At 31.4% G+C, this 27418-nt stretch overlaps 3 protein-coding genes across 5 annotated transcripts in view; all 3 read right to left on the bottom strand.

The window, feature by feature from the left end:
* LOC113401174 (UPF0389 protein GA21628) overlaps positions 1–27418 on the bottom strand; it is a 130030-nt gene that overhangs the window by 95012 nt on the left and 7600 nt on the right. The gene's annotated exons all lie outside the window — the stretch shown is intronic.
* LOC113401336 (sphingomyelin phosphodiesterase 1-like) lies at positions 337–20043 on the bottom strand. 2 transcript variants are annotated; one of them, XM_064215401.1, is made up of 10 exons: positions 19935–20043; positions 18066–18205; positions 16414–16575; positions 15232–15396; positions 14702–15064; positions 14320–14495; positions 2049–2243; positions 1544–1714; positions 1071–1248; positions 337–710 (listed from the first exon to the last, which is right to left on the bottom strand). In XM_064215401.1, the coding sequence occupies exons 1-10, from the start codon at positions 19999–20001 to the stop codon at positions 375–377; spliced, it is 1953 nt and encodes a 650-aa protein (XP_064071471.1). In that variant the 5' UTR covers positions 20002–20043; the 3' UTR covers positions 337–374. The 2 variants fall into 2 exon arrangements, with proteins under 2 accessions (XP_064071471.1, XP_026496975.2); XM_026641190.2 differs by lacking the exons at positions 14320–14495; positions 14702–15064; positions 15232–15396; ... (1 more) ...; positions 18066–18205; positions 19935–20043 and adding exons at positions 2520–2692; positions 3134–3496; positions 3582–3764; ... (1 more) ...; positions 4518–4657; positions 5811–5936.
* LOC113401203 (60S ribosomal export protein NMD3) lies at positions 20599–27023 on the bottom strand. Its single transcript, XM_026641021.2, has 9 exons — positions 26845–27023; positions 26498–26632; positions 26256–26406; positions 25915–26158; positions 25005–25298; positions 24090–24199; positions 23692–23849; positions 23173–23346; positions 20599–20832 (listed from the first exon to the last, which is right to left on the bottom strand). Exons 1-9 carry the CDS (start codon positions 26892–26894, stop codon positions 20646–20648), a joined length of 1503 nt encoding a protein of 500 aa, XP_026496806.2. The 5' UTR covers positions 26895–27023; the 3' UTR covers positions 20599–20645.

The raw sequence follows: 27418 nt of genomic DNA, 5'->3' as shown, positions 1-27418 counted from the left end.
GACCGGAACGCAGAACTTTGAGAGTATAGAGAGCTAAATAATATTTGATATGGAATAATATTTCCCATATTTAGGAACTTTCTTCTATAACCGTTCAACTTCTTCTGCATTTATTACTATTACTCCTAACCAACACCGACATTGGCGGAATTACGTGTGCTAAAGTCGCAGTACCAAAAACCAAAAATAAAAAAAACATTTGGCCTTATACGAAGGTGCATCAATTGAATACAATTCGCTGAACCATTGCGCAACATTTAATATGATCTTTGAAGATTGTTTTTATTATTCACACAACAAAACATACGCACACATTAACATTAAAAGAAAAAAAAATACTCATTTGATACATGTTATTTATTAATTAGAATTATTTACCGTTTAAAATACAGCTCGCGTAGTTCGTCACACTTTTTACGCTCCCACAGAACTGTCACAACGCTTTTGCATATAATGTTAATTTTACAATTACTATCGCAATTTGGCCATCGTTCGTCACTAACTTTCGAGAAAAATGCTGAATAAAGATCTAATATGTCTAGTTTATTTGTCACCATGTCATACGTTAAATCATTAATAGTAGAAGCTGATAGGTCGTTTATTCCGAAACTGTTTTTCATATCGTAAAGTTGGAACCAGTGCGGTCTTCTATGTGGCGTGAGGTTCGCTTCGGTGAGGTTATATACGTAGTTCACAATATTATTCAGTTCCTAAAACATATGTACGATATATACAAGGTATGCACAAATTTTAATGAATGATTTAAAAATGTTGTGAAGCAGCTTTTTAGTCGCCGTTAGTTTGTTCGTTAAAAAGTAAGATTTTTTTTGAGACGAACACAACACATCCTTTGATTGATTAAAGACATTAAATTTAATTTCCTAGTTCTTAATTAAAAGGTCTCGATGTCACTTCTGTCGCAAGAAGTTTTAATATGTGCCTACACAACTAAAAGTCATTCAAATATGAATTGAATTGAGTTTATCGTCTTTTTATTTAGACGTTTGCTTTTATTTCTATTTTTTTACTTGGTTGTGAAAAAACTCCTACGCAAGAGTTTTTATACTTACAAAGGATGTTGTATCGAATGTAGCTATTTTATAGTTCATATTGTAGTACGAATAAGCAGTAGCACTGCCGGTTACCCACGCCATATTAATGGGTGACCCGTTTTCTGTGCTGTAGAATATCTTGTATAAGTCAGAATGTGAGTGACCGTTGAATTCTCCCTTGATTGTTCGCGAGAAACTGTAAAAATACATTAATTGTCTATAAATTTACGTTCGATCCATTAGATATAGATAGGATATCTGCCAAATTTAAATAGATATTGATTATTTTATAGAATGCGTTAATTTTTCTGAAAGTAAGTTATAAATTGATATTATCGGCTACGTTAACTTCGAAACCTTCACGACATAAGGAACATATCATTTCATATCAAGAAAAAACGTTGTCTTGTTCACAGAAACTATAGACAAACAAAGATAATTTAAAGCATAAAAATAATCAAAAATCTGTTAAGCAGCAAATATTACACTACCGAGTAACGACTCTGTTGTATTCTCTTGTCCATGTATATATGAGGTCTTGGACTCCAGGCGGAATGTGAGCCAGAATATGGACGCTTTCACCAGCTAATTCCGCTTTATGTAACTCGCGAACAAGCCATTCTAAATGCCTTTTAGAATCTAATGGATCGTAGACTAGCCACCTGTAAATTTAAGTCAAACAATGATTACGTTAAATTTCAGGAATTGAGCCAACTGACTATTAGTTGTAGTAAGAATCTAAAAGTACAAAGTTGTTCTGTAAGAACTTACTTTGTAACCTATCTTGAACAAGACAAGATTGACAAGTCATTTCTACGCTTATACCCTTTAAATGGTATATTTTGTATAACACAGACAATATTACATATGACTTTCTGACATTTCACGCACAGGAGTGCGGTGATTTTCGAGCTTCTTCTTACAGAATAGCATTACAGTTAACATTTGAATTATATTAATGCATTATATTAATATATAAAATTCATTCATACTTACCAATTATATTTGTAAGCAATATTGTTATTAATAGAAATAACTCGTAAACCCGGTCTGACTAGCATAGAGAAGCCACCGTGTTCTCGCACAGTAGCCTTAGCGTCCTCTGTCAAATAAATATTCCATTTACTAGCAAAGGATTCGTACAGCCATGTCGTGTTTAGCTTGTCTCCTTTAATTGAACTTGGTGCAAATCTGTGAACAAAATATTAATGATTCACTTTGCTGGTCAATTCAACGATATTGTGAAAAAATCTTAAAAATCGATTTTTGAATTGGAATAATTCTGAGATAGCTTATGAATGTAACTGAAAATTTTCATCTTGTGGTGAACTTTTATTTGACAGTGTTAAATTAGTTTTAAACAATTTAAATTACACCTTGATAATGATACTTCCATCATTATCACGATATTGTTTAAAATATTTACAAGAATAATTTGAATTATCTGTATTTTGAGTATTATCTTACTGGTTCGTAGGTTGAGATTCGTGATTTCCAATACAAGGTAAAATTAAAACATCATCAAATTCTTTTTTCATCTTGTCGATAATGTACATGTTAACTTCATTGATAAGTTCGTACGTTGTTTCCCATATGTGATGGTCGATATTATCTCCCATATAATAAACAATATTAATATCCTGAAAAAATTCATAACAAAAAACTTTATTTAGCTGGTATTTAACTCATTTTTCTCTTCCATTACAAATTGAGGAAATCCACTTGCTTTTATAAAACGAATGGTCAAGAATGTATTGAGAAAATATATTTTTAAATTGAATTTTATGATATGATGTATTCTGGTCAACGCTGTTTCCTGAAATCATTATATTTTTTTGCGCATCTTTGGTCAAAATTGGACTACGCGACGGTCTGATGTTGCTTTATTTTATCATATTTTAGTAAGTAAGATTGACTACTTGTCTTTACTAAGAAACCATTAATCTTTTATGGGGCCGAAACAAAATTTGAAACCAGGTCCTTATGAATCAGCTCTCAGACTAACAATACAACCTGCATTGTTAGTTTGGGAGCTATATAGTAAAATTTTCATAGCATATTTATTCTAAAAGTTTCCTTACCTTGTGTTTCGAAACTGTTTCAATGATATCATCAAACGCCCATTGCGGCGTATCGCAATGCCTGTAGTCTCCCCAATATCCAGCTGGCGGGGAATTTCTAGTCCTTCCTTTGGTATTTGATAAATTTCTAATATCTTTTGCTAGATCTAAATCCAATATAAAGTCATCTCCAATTTCAAATATCCGATCCCTAAAGACTGAATCTGCTATATCAGTGTTATAATCATGTGATCGTGGAGTTTGGCCTTTTCTACAGCAAGTCAACTCGCTACAATCAGCAACACCATAAGCCTCATATAAGGGATCGACGTGAGTGTCCGTGATCAGAGCTATTGTCAATGGACTATTGCTTTTGGTAGAAATCTAGGTGCAAAATATACTAATTTATAATAGGAAATTTTTAGACATTTTTAATTACACTTGATTCAGCTATATAATATCTATATACCTTTAAATAATCACTTGCTGTACCATCTTTTATTGAAATATTTTCAGGTAAATCGATTGTCCATTCAAACCTAGGATCGTTGAAAGTGCAGGTGTTCGGATCATCGGCATTTTGTAACAGTAGCCCACAAAATGTTCTAGGCGCGGCCTCCGGCGTTGTCCTCATTATGTGTGATATTATAGGCTATTAAAAGCAAAAACTCTTTAATATTAGTTTCTTTTTTCCACCCAGTTTCATTGAAAATAATTAATTCTGATAATGATCTGATGAAAATAAGTTTGGGGACTTCTATCCACCTTCTGGAACTCTAATTATATTACTATATTAGTTGGAAAAAAAATACTTACGATATTTAATCTGATAATTCCTAAGCAACTTTTATAACTAATTATTAAAATTATATTGCAAAGAGGTGTCAAGGTTTCTATAATATTTTCATCAGTGTTTCCTTCCTGAACGAGATATTTCAGTACAGCAAATGCACCACTGCATATTAGACAGAGAACGCCCTGTAATAAAAAAATATCTTTTTGAACATTACACGGTTGATCTAGAACACAATGAGCATGTATGTATTGTATACAGAATAATTAGAATATTTTAATACTATGTTGGAAACTTTAAATACTAGCAAAAATATCAAAAAGCTGTCGAACTTCAAAACTAATAAACTGAAAAGAGAAATAGCCTTTATTTTAATTGTTATTTTTTTAACGTTGATATTTCAAAAAAATCTTATATTTTAGATTGTTACGTTACAAATAAACCTATCTTTCAAATTACTGCTTTCTAGTCGTTTGGCTGTGCATTGTTAGTCAGACTTTTTGAATTTAACAATTTGTGGAAACTAATAAGTTTTGTTTTAAATGAATTATATCTACATGATTCTTAATTGCTTCCCTCAAAAGTAAATAAATACATTTAAATGATACTCACCGATCTACTATTTGTTTCATATGTCACATCAAATGCAGTGGAAGCTGGTCTGTAGATTTCGAAAACATCTTGAATCGTTTTCAAGTCAGCGTCTGTTGTTTCGTTCTTTACTACTTTTACAAATAAACTTTGAAGTGCGTCTAAAAATAATTAAAACAAAATTTAAAGATCCTTTGATTTTTCATTAACATTATTATTAAAAGTTGTTTTTTAATCATGAACTAAAAATATTTTAAGAGCAAAGCGCACGCAGACGTCATTGTGTTTCTGTTTTATTCATAGTTTCGAGATTATAATATGTTTTAATTGTGTCTGTGTGATATAATTGTTTCAATTAACTGAAGCCTAATAAATTTGCAAACTTTCGATGTAAACATTTTTGTAATAGACCTATTCTATTCGTCACGGATTCGAGTTGTTATAAATGCAATTTTACAGCTCCAAGTCCATCCTTTTGTGCCTATTTTAAATATATTTAGTTTTCCTTTTCTTCCTTGACTTCTGTAAGTTTTTCTCTAATGCCTCTATCCTGAGTTGTATTTTTTTAGTATATAAATTTACATAATCATATCAAGAATTTATTCATGATTTTATGAAGATGAACCTTTGGTTTTTAATTGTTTCCACGACTGAATCATTTAACGATCAAAGACTACTAGCAACATTTGATCTTATTTAAAATGAATTCCGGATAGTCAGAAATTTATATAAAACAACAGAATATAAAAATAATTTATAATAAAAACATGCATTTGTAGTAAAGATAAGATTCAATCAAGACCCTAGAAAAACTTTGCACAAAATACATTGTAATGATGACACTGAGAAAGTTAAAACTGTTGCAGTTAAAAAAGTAGAGACAAAGTTTTCTTTCGATTAAGTACTTTTTTTTTTGACGTCAATATTTTAGTCAAAGCCAGACAAAACAATATTTGCTAAGTTTTGAACACGAATTCCAAAGGTAAGATATGTATAGTAAATATTTAAATATAGTCTATAGGTTTTTAATTCATGTTGTTTTTTTTATTAATGACAATTTTTTTTTGTGCTCCTATCTGGAAAAACTACCAATATTCATAAAACATACGTAGAAGAGAGTGAACAAGGTTTTAATAGGTAAGGTATAGGATACCTGGCAGACAACTTCTACCGACGGTTTTGTTTTGTTTAATAAATTTTTACTTATGCTTCGTTCGTTATATTTAGGTTAAAGTTGTTTATTTTTAATATAACATAGTATATTATTTTAAGAGAAACGTAAACTGAAAAAAATATGCAATATTTTCAACTTACCTGAGGTTATAAGTCTAGTAGCAACACTTGAATTTAGTATCAACAATACCCCAATAAATATTTTCATCATGACGGCAGTACTCACAGTTGTATATTTCTTTCTTAATCGAAACACGTTAGAACTACTTAAAATATTGAATCAATTAATTATATCTCGTCGTGTAGCGTATGTAAGGTAGTTCGCCGCGTTTGTTACGTATTACGCAATTTAATTTGCTACAATCACACACGTATTATCTCTAAAGGACTGCAATCCAAATATTTTTTGATTGTAATCTTCACTGGTGCGATTAAATCTTTTTTTTTTTAATTTATACTTATGCGTGTATGTTTACAAAATATTTTTGAAAGAAACGGATACGATCATTGTGTAGACACGAGGAAGGAAGGGTAACTAATAACACCTAGATTTTCATTTGCATAAAGTCACCTTCCTCAGCCTTCCTAGGGCATGGTAGTTATTTTCATAATAAGGTACTAAGTATAGTTATTTTTTAACTTGGCCTGTTAAAAAAATTAAATCTCACGAAAAATAAAAACATTGATAAATATTACGCAATACAAGATTAAAGTAGTTTTTCTTTATACTATGATGATAAAAAAGCGTGGTCTTATTTGTTGATTTCCAGGTATAAGTATATAAATTTAATTGTACTTTGTAATTGACACTTTGTAATTAAAAGGATGGAAAAGAGTAACTACTGATTTTCTTGCCGGTTGTTCTAGGTAGAATCTGCTTTCCGAATCAAAAGATCGATCCTATCGATCGAGCCTACTCGAATAAAGAACATTTTGAATTAATTTAATTCAGTAATGTAATTTTTTAAGTTAATGTAATGTAAACCTCGTTCATATATTTTTATTTTCCGAAACATACTACGCCCATACTACCTCCCAACTTCGCGCTGCTGACTGAGTATTTCTTGTCATACTGGGGTCGAACCCAGAATCTCAACATTTACAGCCTAATGAGCTAGCAATGAGGTAGTTAATACATAAGGGTAATCTTTAAAACATTTACATACATTCAATATAAAAGACGAGCAAGATTTAAAAAAAAAGTATGATTGTACACGTAGAGAAAAGAACAGTACCGACTCGTAGTTCATCAAACTCGTCACGATGCCACAGAACTGTTACAACAGTTTTGCAAAGATTATCAATTTACAATTTCTATTACAAAGCGGTCATCTTTCATTGCTTAGTGTTGAGAAAAGTATGGTCTTCTATGTGGAGTGAGATTAGCTTCGGTATGATTGTATATGTAGTTGGCAAAATTACTTGGTTTCTAGAACATTACAAGTAAATCAATAATGGTAAAAATCAATTTTAAAAAACAAGCTTTCATAGTATACATTCGTGTTTATATAAATAGCCCTAGTTGTTTAATTATAAATAAGAATCCTAAGGTAAAAATACATCCAAAAGGAAGCTTATTTTCTTGTTCAATGTGTTATAAGTAAATAGGGTGGACCAATGAATGACCGTTTAATGACCTAAGGGTAATATTTAAAATAGTAAAAATCTAGTTGTTGTTCGGTGGACTTATCATTGAGCTAAAATTTTATTTGATAATTATTTTGCAAAATTCATTTGCATAAAAAAGCACGAATTAACATAAAGAACATTTTTTTTTAAATGACTAGCAGTGACTTCGGTAAAATAAACATTAAGACCTTGAAAATAATGCACCTTGGTAGTAGAGAATTGTCTACTGACGCCTCGCGTCTACTGACGCCTCGCGGACTGTAAAAGACATGAGCAACTGAGTTCACAGAAGCGTTGCTTTTATTGTTGAAATAGCGACAAATAACTGCAACAATGCAAGGATGCCGCTCAAATAGGAGGGCAATATCTACAAATTAGACCTGTCGTCATGTATAGATCAGAATGCTGAATGAAGAAGGATGAAAAGGAATTGCATGTAATAGATATGAGGATGTTGAGATGAATGTGTGGAGTTTCACCCACAAGTTTTCAGATCAACGGATTTCGGAATCGATAAATAAATCAACATTGAAACATACGGTACTCAAATGTACTTAGGAAATGTTAGCATATGCAGTCAGAAAGACGCGGTTAATGACCTTCATGTATTGAATATTTAACATTGATATGTTATTAGCATCAAAATACCTGATATCAAAGGTAATTAAAAGCTACGTTAATTTCATGATAAGATTAGATCCTAAAGAATTCGTCTGATTTATTAGTAAAATATTAATTGTATGTATGGTATAACACAGGCAATGATATAGGTAATCATTCCCGAATAACATGGCTTATAACTACGCTTAAGGTCTACGACAGAAATCAATATGATTTTTTGGATCACAACAAGAAAGCTACGGATAACAGTATTCCGATGGATGCCGTATTTCTAATATGACGTATTTAAATCAAAAATTAGATTGAGTATACGATAATCTAATATGATCGTTATCTGCAGTAGCAATCAAAACTATTATTGTGCTTTGTTTTTATCTTTGGTTATTAATCATGTTGATGCTTAAAATAAATTATGCCATAAATTATGTTTCCAATAAAATAACTTTAAAAATTTAATTTATTATTGTTATCAAGTAATAACTTATGAGATTTTATCAGAGAAGTAGTATAAGGGTATGAATATCCATACCAACGTCAATAAATTTAAGGTCATATTTAGGTGGAAAAAAGGAATTTTCTTCAACTATTACCTTTTATAACTCAATTGCTTAAATATGGTCAGGCTCGTCTTCATCCAAGGCGCAGGCGGTGAACAAAACCTGGGTGCAGAGCGCTGAAGACTACGCCTCGCAATGCAATAGCAATCATGTTCTGGACCATCACTGAGGAGGAGCAGAGGAGGAGTTTTTATTACACGTAGGCCAACTGACAAATAGGTCACTTGATGGTTAATGTTTACTACCATCCATACGCATTTCCGCTGTAAGATATTAATCCTTCATACATCGACAAAGCGCTACCAATCTTGGGAGCGCATTTGCCAAGTAAATTATTTCAAAATCAATATTTGTTTTGGTTTCTCGTTGTAATATTCAATTCTTAGTTTAATCAATTTTAGTTGCGCCGACAGGGCACAGATTATTTCGCCAATGTCACGTAGGATAGAGAAGACACGAAAGAGATTGATCGGTACGGTTGAGGTAACAAACTCAATTAAATTTTGAAACTAGCATAGTAGTAACAATTTCCTTGTTAATCCTTAACCTAGAACAACACAAACATTAAGGGTTAATAATAAGGTAAATTAAAAATAATTGTTAGTACTCTAAACTATATATAATAAGATATATCACTCAATTGGACTATTCACAAATTAATTTTATTACATTTAATATATTTACACAAAAAAGAACAAAATGGACTAAACACAAACGTCAACAAACATTCAACATTTATAGGACGAGGGACTTTAGGAGGGAGAATGTCCTAAATGGGATGAAGAAGTTTGGGACAAAGGAACAGGATATGGGTAGCGGAACCTTCGTCTAGGCCCCATTCACACAGCGAGTGATCTCGAACTCTTATCTTTGCTAGGTGGGTAGGTGTGCATGAATGGCCGAGGCGTAACCGATAGATAGTGGAAGTGACCCAACGGTCAGCGTGCCTATGAATTCTCGTTGTATCTTAGACATGGTTGTAAATTTGACATTTTTGAGTTTACTTGTGAAAGTTTTATCTTACTAATACTATGAATGCGAAAGTTTGGATAAATGGATGCTTGTTACTAAATAAACGAATTTCAATTATACTCAATGATCTAAAAATTTTTTCATGACATATGTAGAATAGTAAAAGGTGAAAGATGGTCTGTAGGTTTAGAAAAGATCTTGAATATTTTTTAAATCAGCATCTGTTGTATTATTATTTACAGCTTAAATAAATAATTGTTGGGATTCATCTACATTTGCCACATATCATTTAGAATGTCGATTTTCTATGAGTATAAAAAAGTTATATTCAGCGATTCATGCCTTAAAGGAAAATAATTATAAAACAGATTAAATGAGTTCCGGATTAGTTACATTACCGCCGTCCTATACCACAAATCTTTACAGTTCGGCAAAATTGTTAAATTTTCTTTATATATATAGAGCTGGAGTCAATTTTGTTGAGTTATATGTACCTAGTACATGTATCGTTGTAATTTCTATAACAATATGATACTATCAAGCATATTAGAGCACTAATAACAATTTGTTGCAATAAATAGTACTCCAATGTATTTCATATTTTAATTTAAGCATAGTCCATTTTGCCCTGACCAACTCGCGAGTAGTACTTAAAAAATCGTATCAAATAATTAGATCTCATCAAATTATATGGTATACAGCGGCAGCCTTACCCATTGCGAGGCTCCGGGCGGTAGGTCTTTGCGAGGCCTCCTGTCCTCGGTGAAAAGTATGTATGTGATTCGAAAGTAGGTCTGGTTGTTTGGTTTAGGTATTTGTTATGTTTGACGAGAGATGGTAAAGTTATACAAATAAATAAAATTTGTGTACTTTAAAAATATTTTACATCGAAAGAATTACAAAATTAACAAATAAAGAAATTATATTTTTTTAAATTGATGTTTTTAGCGTCTTCCTTAGACTAAAATCTTTTATTACAGCATGGGCCGTGAACTATGCGACTAAAAAACCGATCTTCAAGTGTTTCGAGGCGCGATTTTTAAGTAGTACATAATGATTTTTTAAGTTAAGTTTACTAACTTTATTTTAATTTACTGTTATTTTATAACCTTAATAAATAATTAGGGATCAAAAACAAAAGTTTTAAATAAAAAATCTATTTCAATTTTGCTTGGGTTTTTGCGCGAGGCCCCTAAGGCCGCCGCTGATGGTATATAGGTGCAGATGTACTTCGCTGTGCTTAATACGTATTACAGAATTTATTATTATCGCTACATATTCAATCTGCAATCAATCACAGAATTATACGAACGTAGTACGTTCAATTTATTCATGTTCAGGCAATCAAAAACATTTCGTATTATTATAAGCTACTCATCACAACTTTTACATTGAAGAACAAACATTATAATAAAAATCCATGTCTTTTTCAGCCTGGGAATGTTGAAATTCTTGGCTTTCCTCTGTTATAATATGCATGTAGTACATATAAACCTTCCTCTTGAATCTTTCCTCTATTTATTGTTGAAAAGGGCGTTAGAATATGTTGCGTATTTTAAAAGATCTAAGCACATAGACGGAGGGAAGCGACTTTGTTATATAGAATGTAATGATTGTTTACTATCAAGAACAGGGCCAAGAAATTCAGTAGGTACAGTACGAATCATCGGAAAATCCCCACACAATGTAAAGAAAAGATTTCTAGTGTTATACCATACCATACTACCCCCTTGGTTATTCTCCGCACCAAACTACTAAATGGAACGCAATAAGGTTTCCATTGTAGACAAAACTGACTTGGAAAATACCATATTTAATATATAGTTTGAAATCTCCAGTAACTATATTATGACAAAGTAAACCATTGAAATAGGACACGATAATTTATCATTCAGTTATTTAAGAAAATACAGAAGAAATAAATGATACAAGTTTTATTTTAAAATAATAATATAATTATAAGACTTATTCTTCATATAATGAAAAGAACAATTCTCGTAGTTCATCACACTTTTCACGATGCCACAGAACCGTTACAACAGTCTTACATAAATTGTCAATTTTACAATATCTATTGCAATGTGGCCATCTTCCATCGCTTAATTTTGAGTAAAATGCTGCATACATATCCAAAGCCAATAAGTTATTTGTTACCATTTTATAAGTCAAATCATTCATAGTAGCAGCTGAGAGATCGTTGATAGCAAATGTATTTTTCATATCGTAAAGTTGGAACCAGTGTGGTCTTCTATGTGGAGTGAGGTTCGCTTCGGTGAGATTGTATACGTAGTTCACAATATTACTTGGTTCCTAGAACACATATTGTAAATCATAAAATATAATCACCTTATTATCACTATAGGTAAATACCTAAATCTAATCTAAATAGATTAAAATATCTCTCACAATATGCTTATTAATTACTGTAAGGCTATCTGAGACAGACTTATCAAATATATTTTAACTAGTTAGACATGTTCCTAACAGCATGTATGTTTATGTACGTTTGCATGCAGGAGGAGTTATGTTAGTTTCTATTTTAGCAGAAGTAGCACAGCAGTTAATATACTTACAAAGGTGGTTGTGTTAAATGTAGCTATTTTATAGTTGACATTGTAAAATGTGTAAGCAGTCGTGCTGCCGGCTCCCCAAGCCATGTTAATAGGTGATCCATCTTCTGTGCTGTAGAATATCTTGTATTCATCAGAATGTGTGTGACCAGTGAATTGTCCCTTAATTGTTGATGAGAAACTGAAAGCCCATATTAGTCATCAGCTTAGTAGATACGATCCTTTGAGCATGGCTTTGTGGACGGATTTGTGCAAGCCCGTCTGGTGAGATACCATCCACTATCACATATTTACTTGTTTTCCGGTCTCAAGGGTGAGTGAGCCATGTACAAGCACAAGGGACATAACATCTTGATTCCCAAGGTTGGTAGAGTATGGCTTTTTAAGGGATATATATATATATATATATACTGAAATGTGTAGTGCTATGTATATGTAGAGTGCCAATTTCTATGGGCGGTGGTAATGATTTACCATAAAGTGGATTATTTGCCAGGCAATCTGGCTTTACCTACTTTATATTAAAAGAAAAATTTAGCTATAAATTATGTAGATATGATGAATGACTTATAAGTATACTACTAGACAAGTTGTTCAATTTTAAAATTCGGTTACAGTGACAGAAAAGGAAAAGTAAGCGGGAGAGGAAGTTAGTTCAGTGATTAAGCCGAGACGATCGCGCAGTTGTGGCACATTAGTTATTTTATCGTTTTGTGTTTGACTCTAAGAGTATTATAGTGAAATTATTTCAATGGTCATAATTGTAACAGATTAGACAATAAATAATTATAATAACATATAATCAACATAACAGCTTAAGATTAGAACCTAGAAGAAAACAGATATCAAATTAAACCTTGAATCAAATTAAACCTTGATTGAAAATTTATGTCCACAGAAGACTTTATTGTACTCTGAGAGAATATTGTTTACGATATCGAAGAATGAAATTCGGCATTTTTGTAAAAATAACAGTTTTTAATAGCATATCAAGATGTCTCTCGTTCATGTAATTTTCGTGAAATATTTCGTTCCAAGAAAATACAAATTCAATTAGTTATCCGTTAACAATGTGGGTATGTATTAATAATGCTCTTTTTATGACATAAACACTTCGTCGGAATTTATTAATAATATAAATAAATTGCTACCTTCAACAACTTTAAGTTCCTCTTGGTTGTGTTGCGTGAGTTGTGGTCAATTGACCATAACTTGTGCGCAAAATCTCAGTACCTAACAACGCATCTAGTAGTATACATATAGGTCAATGAATAAATTATATAACATATATTGTATAGTAAATATTAAATTACCGAGTAACGACTTTGTTATATTCTCTTGTCCACGTATATATGAGGTCATGAACTCCAGGCGGAATGTGAGCCAGAATATGGACGCTTTCACCTGCTAACTCAGCTTTATGTAATTCTCGAACAAGCCATTCCAGATGTTTTTTAGACTCTAAGGGATCGTAGACTACCCACCTGGAATAATTGTTTGCCAAAAATTTTAAATAAAAAAAAATTGTATAATTATATATAGAATTTAATCTTACGGCATTTAAATATACAGTGCTATACGTATAATAACTCGTACTATTATTTGGGTAGCTCTTTTATCGTCACTTAAATCTGGTACATTGTCATCCTTGTTTACTAATGATAGAATGTATTTTTCTAACATGATCTATAAAGATTGGTAAAGCAGTAAAATAAGAAAATTGATATAGTTTTTATTGAAAAGTGAAACTCCTGTGTAAACAGCAACTCCTGCAACTTCAACGACTCACACGTGGATACATAACCCATGTGAATCGAACTTACCAATTTGATTTGTAAGGGATATTATTATTAATAGAAATAACTCGTAATCCAGGTCTGATCAGCATAGAGAATCCACCGTGTTCCCGCACAGTAACTTTGGCATCCTCTGTTAAATAAAAGTCCCATTTCCTAGCTAACGATTCGTACAACCAGGTTGTATTTATTTTGTCGAGCTTAACTGAACTCGGTGCAAATCTGGAAATAGAACCAAAATCAATGCCAGCGGCTTGCTGTTCTAATTAATAATAATAAATTAAGAGTTTTTTAGTTCAAGTAATAATCAGATCTCTTTGTAACAAAGAGATTCAGAACAAATTTCCTCAGTCTAAAATTATAAAAAAAATAACTTTTTCGTCCAATATATTCGTAATGAATACTTGACTAATGGTTAAGTAGTGACAACAATTTTCATTAAAAAAATGCAATTTTATTAAAAATGTTGATGTTATCAAATGCATATAATAATTTAAAATCTTACTGGTTGGTAGGCTGAGATTCATGATTTCCAATAGAAGGTAAAATTAAAACATTATCACCAAATTCTTTTCTCATTTTGTTAATAACATATAAATTAACTTCATTTATACGTTCGTACGTCGTTTCCCAGACGTGATGGTCGATACTATCTCCTATGTAATAAACAGCATCTATATCCTGAAAAATACGTCATAATAAAATATTTTTTTCACATAACAAGAATTATCTTAAAATAAATCAGTATATTAATTTCAAAATATTCTTTTATATAACTTGGATATGTTACGACTTTTTGGAAATAATGAAGTTGTTAATAGTATAAACAAAAACAAGCATTAATATACATTATTCATATATGAGATTTAAGATATATCCTGTCTTACCCCATGCTTAGCAATTGTTTCAATTACATCATCAAATGCCCAATAAGGCGTATTGCAATTCCTGTAGTCTCCCCAGTACCCAGCCGGTGGTGAATTTCTAGTACTTCTTGTTGCATGTGATAAGTTTCTAATATCATTTGCTAAATCTAAATCCAATATATAGTCATTTCCTCTTTCAAATATGCGACCTTTAAATACCGAATCATCTACATCAATGTCATATTCATGAGATCGTGGAGTTTGGCCTTTTCTGCAGCAAGTTGGTTCGTTACAATAAGCAACACCATATGGCTCATACAAGGGATCGATGTGAGCGTCCGTGATGAGAGCTATTTTCAATGGATCATTGCTTTTGGTATCAATCTACGGTTGAAGTATAATAATAATAATGAGCCATATTAATTTACGAATATTCATTTATATTTTTTATCCCAAGCGAGTTTTGACAAAAAATTATTAGTTTTATTAGTCAGTTAAGAAGTTGTCAGTTAAGTTATTAGAATGAATGATTCATTGAAATTCTTACTTACTGTATCAACTCGAATTGGATTTTTTTCCGGTAAATCTATTGTCCATTCAAATCTAGGATCATTAAAGCTACAGGTGTTCGGATTTCCGACATTTTGTAATACAAGACCACAAAATGTTCTAGGAGCGGCCTCTGGAGTCGTCTTCACTATATATGTTAGGATCGGCTGTTAAAAGAACTTTTGCATTAAAAAATAATTTTACAAACAAGATCAATTTGTACTGTTACGAATCTTTAAATACATGAAAACATTTTACGCCCTGATATTTAGACTAATAGGCATTATTATATGTGCTCAAGAATTCCGGTAAGGGAAATTATCCATCTTGGTCTAAATATGAAAATGCAGCCAGAAAAGATGAAAAGAGTTTATATTATGTCAGGATTTTTATCTTAAAACATTTTAGAAACTTAATAAATCAAAAAAATATAGACATATTATCTATTGAGAAATATTTTGGTAAATAAGCATTTCCTATTATATCCATATGTCTAGTCTCGCGCTGATGACAAGTGGTCATCACCTCCCATAAATTTCGGCGCTGTAAGAAATATAAACCAATGAGCTGCGAAACTTGGAATCAAAGATATTATGTCTTTTGTGTCTGTAGTTACACTGGCTCAGTATCTTTCAATTCGGAACACAACATTATTAGATTGCTCAGCAGCAATACTTAATATTTATCCACCTATTTACATTAGATGAGAAAAACTTGTTTTTTGCCAATAACGCCAATACAATTGTAGCATAATTGTGAGGCTGTGGTTTCTCTTCGGAAAATTCTAAGCCAGTTGCAAAGAACCGGATAATTTGAATCCATGGAAGGTTCACAATCGTCCGAACTATTTTTAGAACATTGTTAAAGTCTCAGTTTGTTTAAAATTGGAAACTTGAACTCTGATTGGCTAATCAAAGAGTTTATTTATGTACATCTTTATGCTAATTGATTTTGTTAGCCAATCAGCTCATCCGTCATGACCATAATGTTAATATCTGCCAATCAACGTCCATAAAGTGATGATTATTCACGACTTACCTACGATAAGTCGTAATTTTGCAATGATCTTAAAAATAGCTAGCCTATTCGACGTAGATTTATATTTATCTGACGAATTAAAAGTAATAAATAATTATACGTAATTTATCTATATTTCATACAATCTAAAAAATATATAAACTTACTATGTTTAATGGCATAAGTCCTGCACAGGTTTTTTCACTAACGTTCGCTAAAGCGATACAGAGAACGGTCAATGCCTCTATAAGCATTTCATCCGAATTCCCTTCGTGAACCAAATCGCTTAATGCAGCAAATGCGCTATTACAAATTAGACAAGTTATATCCTGTAAGCAAACAATTTTTAAATATAACAACCACACAAAAATAACGCGATCGTGAAATAACTATAACATTTAAAGTGAGATACTTAGTGAGTTCATACAGTATATAGTATATAAATTACAGGTGTCAATTGAATACTTAAATCCTAACCGAAGATCCAATTCGGGAAAGCAAACGTTTTTTCATATGTTTCATTTATGATTATAATTTATTTCGTGTTTGCCGGAAAAAAACCTCCTATTCTTCATTTGCATGATATGACGAATAAGATGCTAAACGTGTATTTAGCAAACCACGCTGGAATATTGATGTGGTATAAGTTCAAAATATTCCCTTAGCAGAAGGGTAGTTCCTAACCAGCAGTTGAACAGTTACGGACTGATACTTCTATATGAAATAGTGTAATCGCAATGGTTGAAATTTGATCATAATTTTTAATATAACTTAAATTAATTTGCATGGTTTTAATTTCTTACGAATGCATTCATCTCCTCCAGAATATTTATTAGGAATTTTCAAAACTTTGAATTAAGAATTGCCGGATTAGCCGTTTTCGCGAGATTTTTAAAGGAATTGTGAACCAAATATTATATAAGTAAATAAGTCTGTTATTAATAGAATCTATAGAAAAACCTAAATAGACATTACTGATATTTAACAAATTATTTGTTAAAAATGCACGTTTTTTTAAATTTCTACATTTCAGTGAAAATTTAACGCTGTTTTACCCATAAAAAAGAGTTTTCTAGACACGCGGTAGCGTGTCAGCCAACTTCAAGTAACAGAATTGGCGATATGTTATTTCTGTAAACACTTCATGAACGTTATTGTTTGTTCAGAACCAGGTACTATTTATTAGGTTCTTTAACTTACCAAATACCTTAAATCAAAAGAAAAAACCTTAGTGTCTTTAATTTAATGTATTCATTTATTAGCTCATAATTTAGCTGTCATTTATAATTAGACTACCAGTCTCCTTAACGGCTAGGGTAATAACTTTTTTTTGTAGAATTTGCTTATCATACAAAAGTCGGACGGCTAAATTTGATATTCAAATTACTCAAGAAATCTTAAGCACCGTAAAATTTGCAGTTACTGTGAGATACAATCGATTTGAATATTTTATTCAGTTTTTATTTTTTATATATTTACTATGTGTATATCCAATATATTACAATTATTTCAGTAATTTATTACGATTCATATGTCATTTTATTTCAATTAAAAATAAAGCCCATAGAAAATATATACGAAATAAATAATGTAAAAGCATCACGGTGCTTTACATTAATTGGATTGGCTATAGTCGTAGTTGTTGTTGTTGATGATTATACACGCATACGCAATACGCACAAACTTAAAAATGTCAGAAATTGACAAGCGGCACTTCGAGGCGCTTTTGAAGTCAAGTTTATTGATTAGATAAGATAAAAATAATAAGTTAAAAGATCTGTTATCGAAATATTATTCGTTATTCAATGTAATTACTTACCGATCTAGTATTTGTTTCATATTGCATTTTAAGAGCATTGGAAGCTGGTCTGTATATTTCGAAAACATCTTGAATCGTTTTCCATTCATTGTCTGTTGTTTCATTCTTTACAGCCTTAATAAATAAATATCGGAGCTCATCTGAAAATCGTACATAAAGTTTTGCAATTAGAATATCGAATATTTTAGACTGTCGATGAAGACATGAGTAACTAATGAGGCACTCCGGCTTCGCACGGGTGCAATGCTGATACTAAATATACCACAGAATGTCTTACAACGTTCACAGTTTTTCAGTCATTAGACAATACAAACCGCTATGTCCCTGCGCTTTAAATCTGTAATATCTTCGAAAATATTCATTTAAATTACGTGCTGTAAAGGGCCATATACAGAATGTATTTAAATTACTTAATTGAATGGGATTAATGCTGTATTGCTTTAAAATCGGTTCGAAAAGTAAAGTAAAAGAAATGGTTGTTGTTGTGCTGTGTTGTTGATGTTGTAGGGCTATCCCTAAGACATAGACATATACCATCAGTCTTTTTTTAAGACCTTTTTAAGATGTACAATACTGTAGTACATTATTTTGATCTATCTCGTAGGGTTCAGTCAACGTTTGCAATGTAAGCGCAAAAAATGTATTTATTTACGACATAACTTCAGAAACCTCAAAAATTATCAATGTTTCTCTACTACATTAAGCATGAATTATACCTACATATAAACCTTCCTCTTGAATCAATCTTTCTATTAAAAAAACTGCATCAAAATCCGCTGTGTAATTTTAAAGATATAAGCATAAAAGTGGCTGCCTTCTTGTTTACGATATAAAAATATATTATATTCTTGAGTATTTTTTGGTTTAAATTACGTTACAATGGAAACGGCCGACGTTAAAATTTCATTACATTTAATGGTACTTTCGTATTAACGCCACCGCAGCAAAAAAAAAGTGTGGCTTTAGGGATCCGCCGCACGATTTTGGAGAAACTTAATTTTGTATATGGTGGTTTGGTTCCTGATTACAACAATATGTTTATTGTGGTTTCTTTTGATTTGATTTTGCTAGAAGGCTTAGATTCATACATTTGATTCTGACTCTGTTAACTCAATATGGTCTTGTCGGTCTTACCCCTAGTGTTTTTTAAGAAACCAAAGGCGCAAAGGGGTTGCAACATCCGTCTGCTGTAACGATACCTGTGCTTTGTTACGAAAGGCGACGGAGCACCTTCGCAGCACAACCCGTAGCGCCGAAGACACTTCGTTTCGAAATTGTTGATAAAAAACCTAATTTTAAGGTTAGAATTACAATACTTATTTTTGAAAATATCTCAGGAATGGAGCATTTTAGGTTAGGTTACTAACCTAACCTTCCTATAACGCCGCATTCGCAGTATTTTTGCTGCGGTGGCTTTAATACGTACGTACCCATTTAATTAATATTGAGGTTCGACGATTAATATAAATAAATGCAATTGAATTTGATATTTTTATTTAAATTATAATAACTATTATATTTACATAATCAAAGTTTTGTGATCGTTTTCTAATAAATCGTTCCATTTTTCCTTCTCTTAAGGTGATCTCAGATTGGTTTACAGCATTTTAAGACTGTTTTCCTTTAGCTGTAACGGTTAAGCTTTATATGTCACAACCCCATCTCAAATTACAATTGAGAATATATATATCATAATTGAGGTTGGTTTATTAGTAGCATATTTTCTTATTGTGAAGTAAATAGTTATTTGAGATGAATACAAATTGACTTTGAATTATACAACCGACTATTATAGTTATAAAAAAAAAAATGTCAAAAAAACGTTTCCATAAATAACTATTTGATGTAAAAACTGAAAATTATACTTACCCGAGGTTATAAGTTTAGCTGCTACATATGAATTTATTATGAAAAGTATTCCAAAAAACACTTTCATTGTGGTCGTCGATGAGTCTTTTAAAATGTAGGATAATTTTGAATTTATTTTAAGAGCAGGATTTCAAAATTTTTCAAGATCTATTATTATTACACTATATAATTATAACATTTTTTTTAATTTTTGTGCCATATTCCGGATGCGCGTATTAACAAACTAAAGCAAAATTGTTTGATTGTTGTGATAAAGGGTAATATTTTATTATCGATAAGCCTTTAATCCGTTATCGATCACATGATCATACTTATTCAAAGAGGTATGTTTTGTTTTTTTTTTCGGTTTTACCAAAAAACCATTATATCCAACATAATATAATCAACGTTACATGAAACGTTATGGGATTTTATCATAAAGTCCCATGTCATATTTTGTTATTAGACCTTATTGGTCTATTTTATATAATAACATTAAGTTTTATACTTTGAAGAAGTAGGTCATGGCGTTAACGTAGTAAATTAAAATAAGTCTTCTTCTCAATAGAAAAATAGTCCATAGTCCCTCGGGTGGACATTTACAGACATTCACTTTCAAGTTTAACATAATGAATTCTGAACTTTAAAATGTGATAAGAAGAGACAAGGGTATTCAATATGTATATTTTTATTATAAAGTACATTAATATACCAAAATCATATAAATCAACATTACACTTCTGTCATTTCTTCGTCTTCAATGATCAAATCGTCCAGCATTTCAGCAAGAGTGATTCTCGGTAAGGACGGATCTATTTCATCAGTGTCGACTGGTATCTTGTTCTCGTCCTTGAATATGTTGATATTCTGTCTCATAGCTGGGTCTTCTTCTAAGTCATCCAAAAACTCGTTATAATCACTGTGGAAAAAAATTGTATCATAAATCCTGTAATATTATAAATGTTAAAGTGTGTTTGTTTGTTAAGCTTGTTGCATATACTTTGTCAGGGAAAAGGAGATGAAGTCCCTAAAGTAAACGGGACAACCTCCCAAAGTTATTCACACATTTCTTCTATGTACCAGAGAGTACATTGATAAAGTGATTGCATATAGCTCTACTAATTACGATTCAGTATTTTATTTAGGTTCAGCTCAGCAGAAAAAAACGGTCTTTAATCATAATTTTATAAATATAGATTGAAATATATAAATAAAATAAACCCATGACTCGCAATATTGGCATAATTAAATAACGAAAAGAGAGAAAACGATAACGAAACGACTTATGTTCTTTTATTTTTTTGTTATATATTGGCAAATCTTTACATAGTATAAAACAACGTCGTTTTATCTGTCCGTATGTCACTTTGTATGCTTAAATCTTTAAAACTTCGCAACGGATTTTGATGTGGTTTTTTTAATAGATAGAGTGATTCGAGAGGAAGGTTTTTGTATATAATACATAGACAATATAGTTAAGTAACACTGATAATTTTAAAAGTTTCTAATGTGATGCCGTAAATTTATACATTTTTTGCGCTTACATTGTAAACGCTGGCTGAACCCTACTAGATAGATCAAAATAATGTATTACAGAATTGTACACCTCAAAAATGTCTACAAAAAAGTCCGCGATGGTATATGTCTATCTCTTAAAGATAATCCACAATAAACATTTTTTATCGTTACATTTGAAGTTAATTTGTAAATATATTCATATTCTACGCGGGCAAAGCCGCGGTTAACATCTACTTTATATAATTCACTGATCTTTTGTATTGTATTGATACACTGATTAAAACATGTTATTATAATTTAAATTAATTGATAAAAGATTATTTTAACACATACCTATGATACGAAACTTTGATAGAAAAAGAACATGTTAATTAGTCCAATAGTTATCTGATGAGTTGGTGGTACCTACCCAATTGGGTTAGCAAGTCTTACCACCCAGTATATACATAAAGTATTAAATGCGGGCATTTTATCATGTTAACTAAAAATACAAATTAACCCAGTTCATACAATGCGCAGGCTACCAACTCTTCTATGTATTTGCCTTAGTAACGAAAGCAAGCATTTTTTTATTTCTCTCAAGAATGTTTGGGCCAAGGTCAAGGTTTATTTTTATATATATCGTATATACGTTAGTGTTCGAAACGAGGTAAGCACGTGAAATTAAATGAGATTAGATAGCAACAATGCCATTCGTACAAAAAATATTATATAAAATATCATGAAACTAATCACGACTAGAATCTAATAATATCTTGTCGCATTTATATCATAAAAATATAAGGAAGAAGTATGAAACTTGAGTTTATGATTATATGAGTTATGCTTTCAAAGGCCCATACTTCTTTTTAATTCTGGTTGCGCACGCGTGGCCTACTATGAAAATCTATATCATGGCGTTCATTTTGCAAATACACAGAGAGTTTTCAGTTCGACGTAGATGAACAATGAGGAAAAGCAAAAATACTCAAAGGTCTATCGGGGCCCGATTTACATGAAAACTAGAACCGTATCATTGGATATTTGATCAATTAATTTTCCTAGCCAGAAATCGAACCTGTGTCTTTCAGAAAATAACAAAATATAACTATTAGGTTGTGTCACGATATAAAATTGTATATCTTTTAATATCGTTATTTTTTGCGTTACAAATGCGACTAAAGCGCGACAACATCGCTGCACGACTTTGCACGTGGGCGAGCGGCCTAACGTTAACGTTACTACCCAACTATATAACATAATACTATTGGCGATCGGTGATATTTGACGGTGTAGGTCAAATGCGTGTGTCAAACAGATACACTAACGTCCTACATTATATAAAGAGATTTATTTATTTGTGGCTTTCCTATGGCCAGCACTATAAGTCAAACATATACGATATATTTTATTATCTAACAAAACTAATGAGCAATTGTATTCATTATTTCATAAAATAAAATGTTGCAATTTCAGGATGATTAAGATTAAGACATTGTTTGTTAATAATTAATTTTATAACGATTTATTTATTGTGATTTTCCGAACAACGCAAACTATAACAGATTTGTATACAAAAACTTTGTACCATAAACCGTTTTTAGTGAAAACATCGGACTAAAACCATTTCTAAGCTCAGCCCCGCTCGTGCACGTGCATCGATCTCTCCTCGTATTGCCAGTACGCAAATGTGTACAAACAGTGTTTCGCGAGTGTGCATATGTGTGCACACAGCGTGCCGCAGCGGTGTGCGTGTACTCACTCGTCGGTGATGGAGACGGGCTGCTCGTGCATGTGTCGCAGCTTCCAGGCGCGCGCGCGTCTCCGTGCCGCTTTCTCCCCATAGTGCTTCTTGACGAGGTACACGTCGGGGATCAAGCTACGGTCCAGTTTTTCCAGGTGCACGTCGTTCACGTTTGATTCACCCAAATTGTATCTAAAATATATTGAAACATTTTATATAATTTAAAACTCGATAACAAAAGAAACTTTTTTCAAGTAACGATGCAAGCCACAGATCAACCACCTTGAGGTCTAAACAGGACGAGAGAGCATAGACATTTTTGAAGAAACAAAAGTAAAATCCTTTGCTCAAACAAAACAAAAACAGATGAGGGTTTTATCTTACAGAAGAAACTGAATAAGGATTATTAATACTATAAAATAAAAAAACAACTAAAATCATTCATTCAAGTCATTATCACAAAAGCCTTAAACATCAAATTTACCTTCAAAATAAATCTTTTCCATAGTTTATTTAATAACTTTGTTTATATCTTACCCCAATACAGTGTCACCGGGTTTTAATATATGTCCTAAATGTGTTTTTGTATGCACTGGACTTATATCTAGGCCAAGTTCACTCGCTTTAACAACCCATACATCTGCTATAACATGCTTGTTCGACACTGTGCCTTGTCCTGGGAAAGTTTTCTTTTCCTGCAAAAAAAATATATTAATATTTATAACTGATAAGTTATTAATTCATAACGTGGGGTTAAAGGCGAATTACACTAATGTGTCGTGTCCTAGAAAAGAATGTGCATACTACTGTTGTGGCAATTAATTCAAAATTCACAGAGAATCACTTTATTTCAATAACATGTTTAGGTGTGTGCTGGCATCATTGTCATAATACTATATCGATAAAGATGTTATTAAAAATATATAAATACCTACATGTTCCTTTAATATATCAATGTCCATAACAATATATTCCACCAACTGTTTCGGATTACATATTGGGTTGAATGGGTAGCGCCAATATTGGGTTGATGAGATATCACAAACTGCAAACATAAAGTATATACTCTGTAAATTTTCAATCAAATTAAGAACTAAAATCAAAGAATTTTCAATAACAATTACACTAAAACTACAAGTCATAGTTTAACATAACATAGTAGGAACTATAAACAGTTGCTAAGTACATGTAAAAAAATTATTGCACAATATCTCTTCATCAATCGAATATTTTTGTTATACTTTCATGACTGAACCAAATTTGGCATGACCAAGCTTGAACCCCCAAGGAAAGACATAAGCTACTTTATTATCCCTAACACCTACAAAGAAAAACGCGGGCAAAGCCGCGGCCGAAACCTATTATATTATAACTGCTCCAAGATTATTTTTTTGTTAAATATTATAATTAGGAGTGTGTAACACTGTTTATCAAAATCAAAATATACACCAATCAAGTAGGCTCTTACAAGCACATTTGAATCGTCATTTGAATGCAAAAACACACCATATTATGACATTAGTTGTCAGCTTTGCTAGATACTATGCCAGTTGATATAATATGTTTATGTATTTTATTAGTCTGATAGTATAAATCAATTCATAAATTAATCAACCACTCGATGTTAAGTCCATATTGCTGTTTGACGTTTCAGCATAAGCAAGTGAGCCAGTTTAATTGCAGGCATAAGGGATACAATATTATAAATACTATAAGTAAGTCAATAATGCAAAAGTGGTTTATAATTCTCACAATACTCAGTGTTTATGAGCAAAATTAATTCAATTAAGGTGGTTCAATTGTGCATCTGCCTAATAAAATATTAAACAAAAGAAAATAGCTTGTGATACCTTGTCCAGTGTATGCATCAATTAAATGCAAAGTGCTTGTGACACGCTGCACCAAACATATAGGTGATATCGATCCCAGACTCTGTGTCAACTTCTTAGGTAAGCATACAACACTGTCCTTTGATAAAGGCACAATTTCGACACTGAATGTGAATTTGTAATTATAGATATTACTGTGAATATCGTGTGAAATCAGTTTTTTTGATTGCTGACATTTAATTGGCAACACTGATTGAATAAAATCAACCATTTTCCGAGCATGATTTTCTGTAGCATAGAAAAAGTCCAAACCCTCTGCAAAAATCAAATATTTTTATCATTAGTTTTAAAAGAATATTAAGTACTATGCATAATGGGGTACTATTATTATTATTATTTTCTATATTAAACAATAAAATCTTATTAAAACTTAATCAAAAGAAAAATGTCATAGCTTATAGCCAGTGGTGTAGCTACCATAAAGCAAGGTGGTGTATTGCAAAAGGGCCCCAAAGGCTGTTATATAAGTTTAAACCACATTGAAAGTGAAATAAGGAGTCTGATAAACATCAAAGTGGTGTAAATATACCACCTCAACAGAACCCTTATTCATATTGCTAAGCCACTGCCCATGCCTTATTCCAACCACAGGAGTATAAAGAAATAAATAAATATTTTTGATTTCAAATTTAACTGGCTATTGTCATTGATAGAAAGTAAAATTAAAGAGCATATAATTAGTTAAATAGAATAGTATTGTCATAAATAAAGACATTAATTGCAAACCGATTGTAGTGCATAATATAGCAGAGCTGTTAGGAAACTGTATGGAATAAGTAAATCTAAGGTTTGTTTATCTTTACTCTTTTGATTTGAATAGAATATAATGAATAACCTACAGAAATAATATATATATGAGACAAATAGTTACCACAGTTAGGTTTAATTCCAAGTGTATTAACATGAGCTTTGTGCCTTAATATCAATTGCTCCAAGTAATAAAATGTTTTTCTGTTATTAGCTCTTTGACGAACTTGTACCAGGGCACGCCAGTAGTCCTGAGCTTCTGAACGATGACAAGCATCACACATCTGATGCTGAATCACATATTCCACTATGAATGTCTGCTGGAGAACTGTTCCACCCATCACTTCACCTTGTACTGTTAGCTTTACCTTTAAGCAATTTATTATTATATTAATATTAATTTAGTTAAGTAAATTGGAATATTAAAATTTATAAACATACAAATTCATCCAGTATTATACTTACTTTAATTCTCTTGGAATGTGGTTCAGTCCAAGCAAAGCCTGCATCAACTAATTTCACTCGATTAAGACCTTTAAGTCTTTTTAAACAAACGGCAAGAAGCTCCCGAGATTCAAGAGCACAAACTAACCATTCTGACGGAGGTTGCAAGTATCTAAAAAAAAATTGTATTTGCAAGGTGAATTATTTAAGAAGTTAGTACTATTTTCTTTATGTTTCTCATGTAATATTAGCAAATAAACTACCTTTCACAGCCTCTGCAAAAAAACAAGGTTGCTTGTTTTGGTATGCCATCTGTGATATCAACATGAGCTCTTAGACATGCGACACACATGTTCGAAGGGTTTGCTTCGATTGGCACTGCACATTGGCAGCATAATCTGAAAAAAATACGTATTAATTTACCGCATTTTAAATATACTTCTATAATACTCTAATTATTTCTAAGTGTCACATTCGTTCTCCATAAGGCTTTTTTTTTAAGTATAATTTCACTCATATTGGCCGACCGATAAATAGTTTTGTATGTTAAAGTTATCACTTGTTATACTATAACCTTTAAAATATCAAGTACACAGTAATAATAACTTACATTCGAGTCCCATTAGGGACTAACTCATTTTCAGGTGATATATATTCCATTATCAAACGAATAGATTTTTTACCGTGTGTGGTCTTAAAGTCAAAAATCTAAAAAAAAACTATTAAATATTTCATAAAATTGTACGACTTCAAACGTGTTGAACTTATGAGTCTTATGACATATTATAGCACAGGTGACGGATCACAGATGACAAACAGTTCCATCTGTATATCATCTGTATTATAATGTTCTATGCAATATAGTTTGAAATATTGACATAACCATAAAGTAGAAAACACAATAACAAGCAGTATCTTTTAGCTGGGGAATGGTGATAGCATTTTTTAGTTAAAAATTATTTAATTTGTTACTAATTTCAATAAAACTTTGGTCATAATTATCTAATATTAATAATAATACAACTAAATATTATATATATAGTAAGCAAAACGGACGGACTACGGTATATTTTTCGAATATCATATTTCATCTTTTGTTTTTTTTTATGGCATTGTTAATTAACAATACTAAAACAATATTGCTAGTGGTAGTTACTGGCGAATGGATGGAATATATATATTCA

Source organism: Vanessa tameamea, chromosome 7, assembly GCF_037043105.1.
Source record: "Vanessa tameamea isolate UH-Manoa-2023 chromosome 7, ilVanTame1 primary haplotype, whole genome shotgun sequence".
In the NCBI taxonomy this organism is placed as follows: domain Eukaryota; kingdom Metazoa; phylum Arthropoda; class Insecta; order Lepidoptera; family Nymphalidae; genus Vanessa; species Vanessa tameamea.
This window is presented reverse-complemented; position numbering and strand designations above follow the sequence as displayed.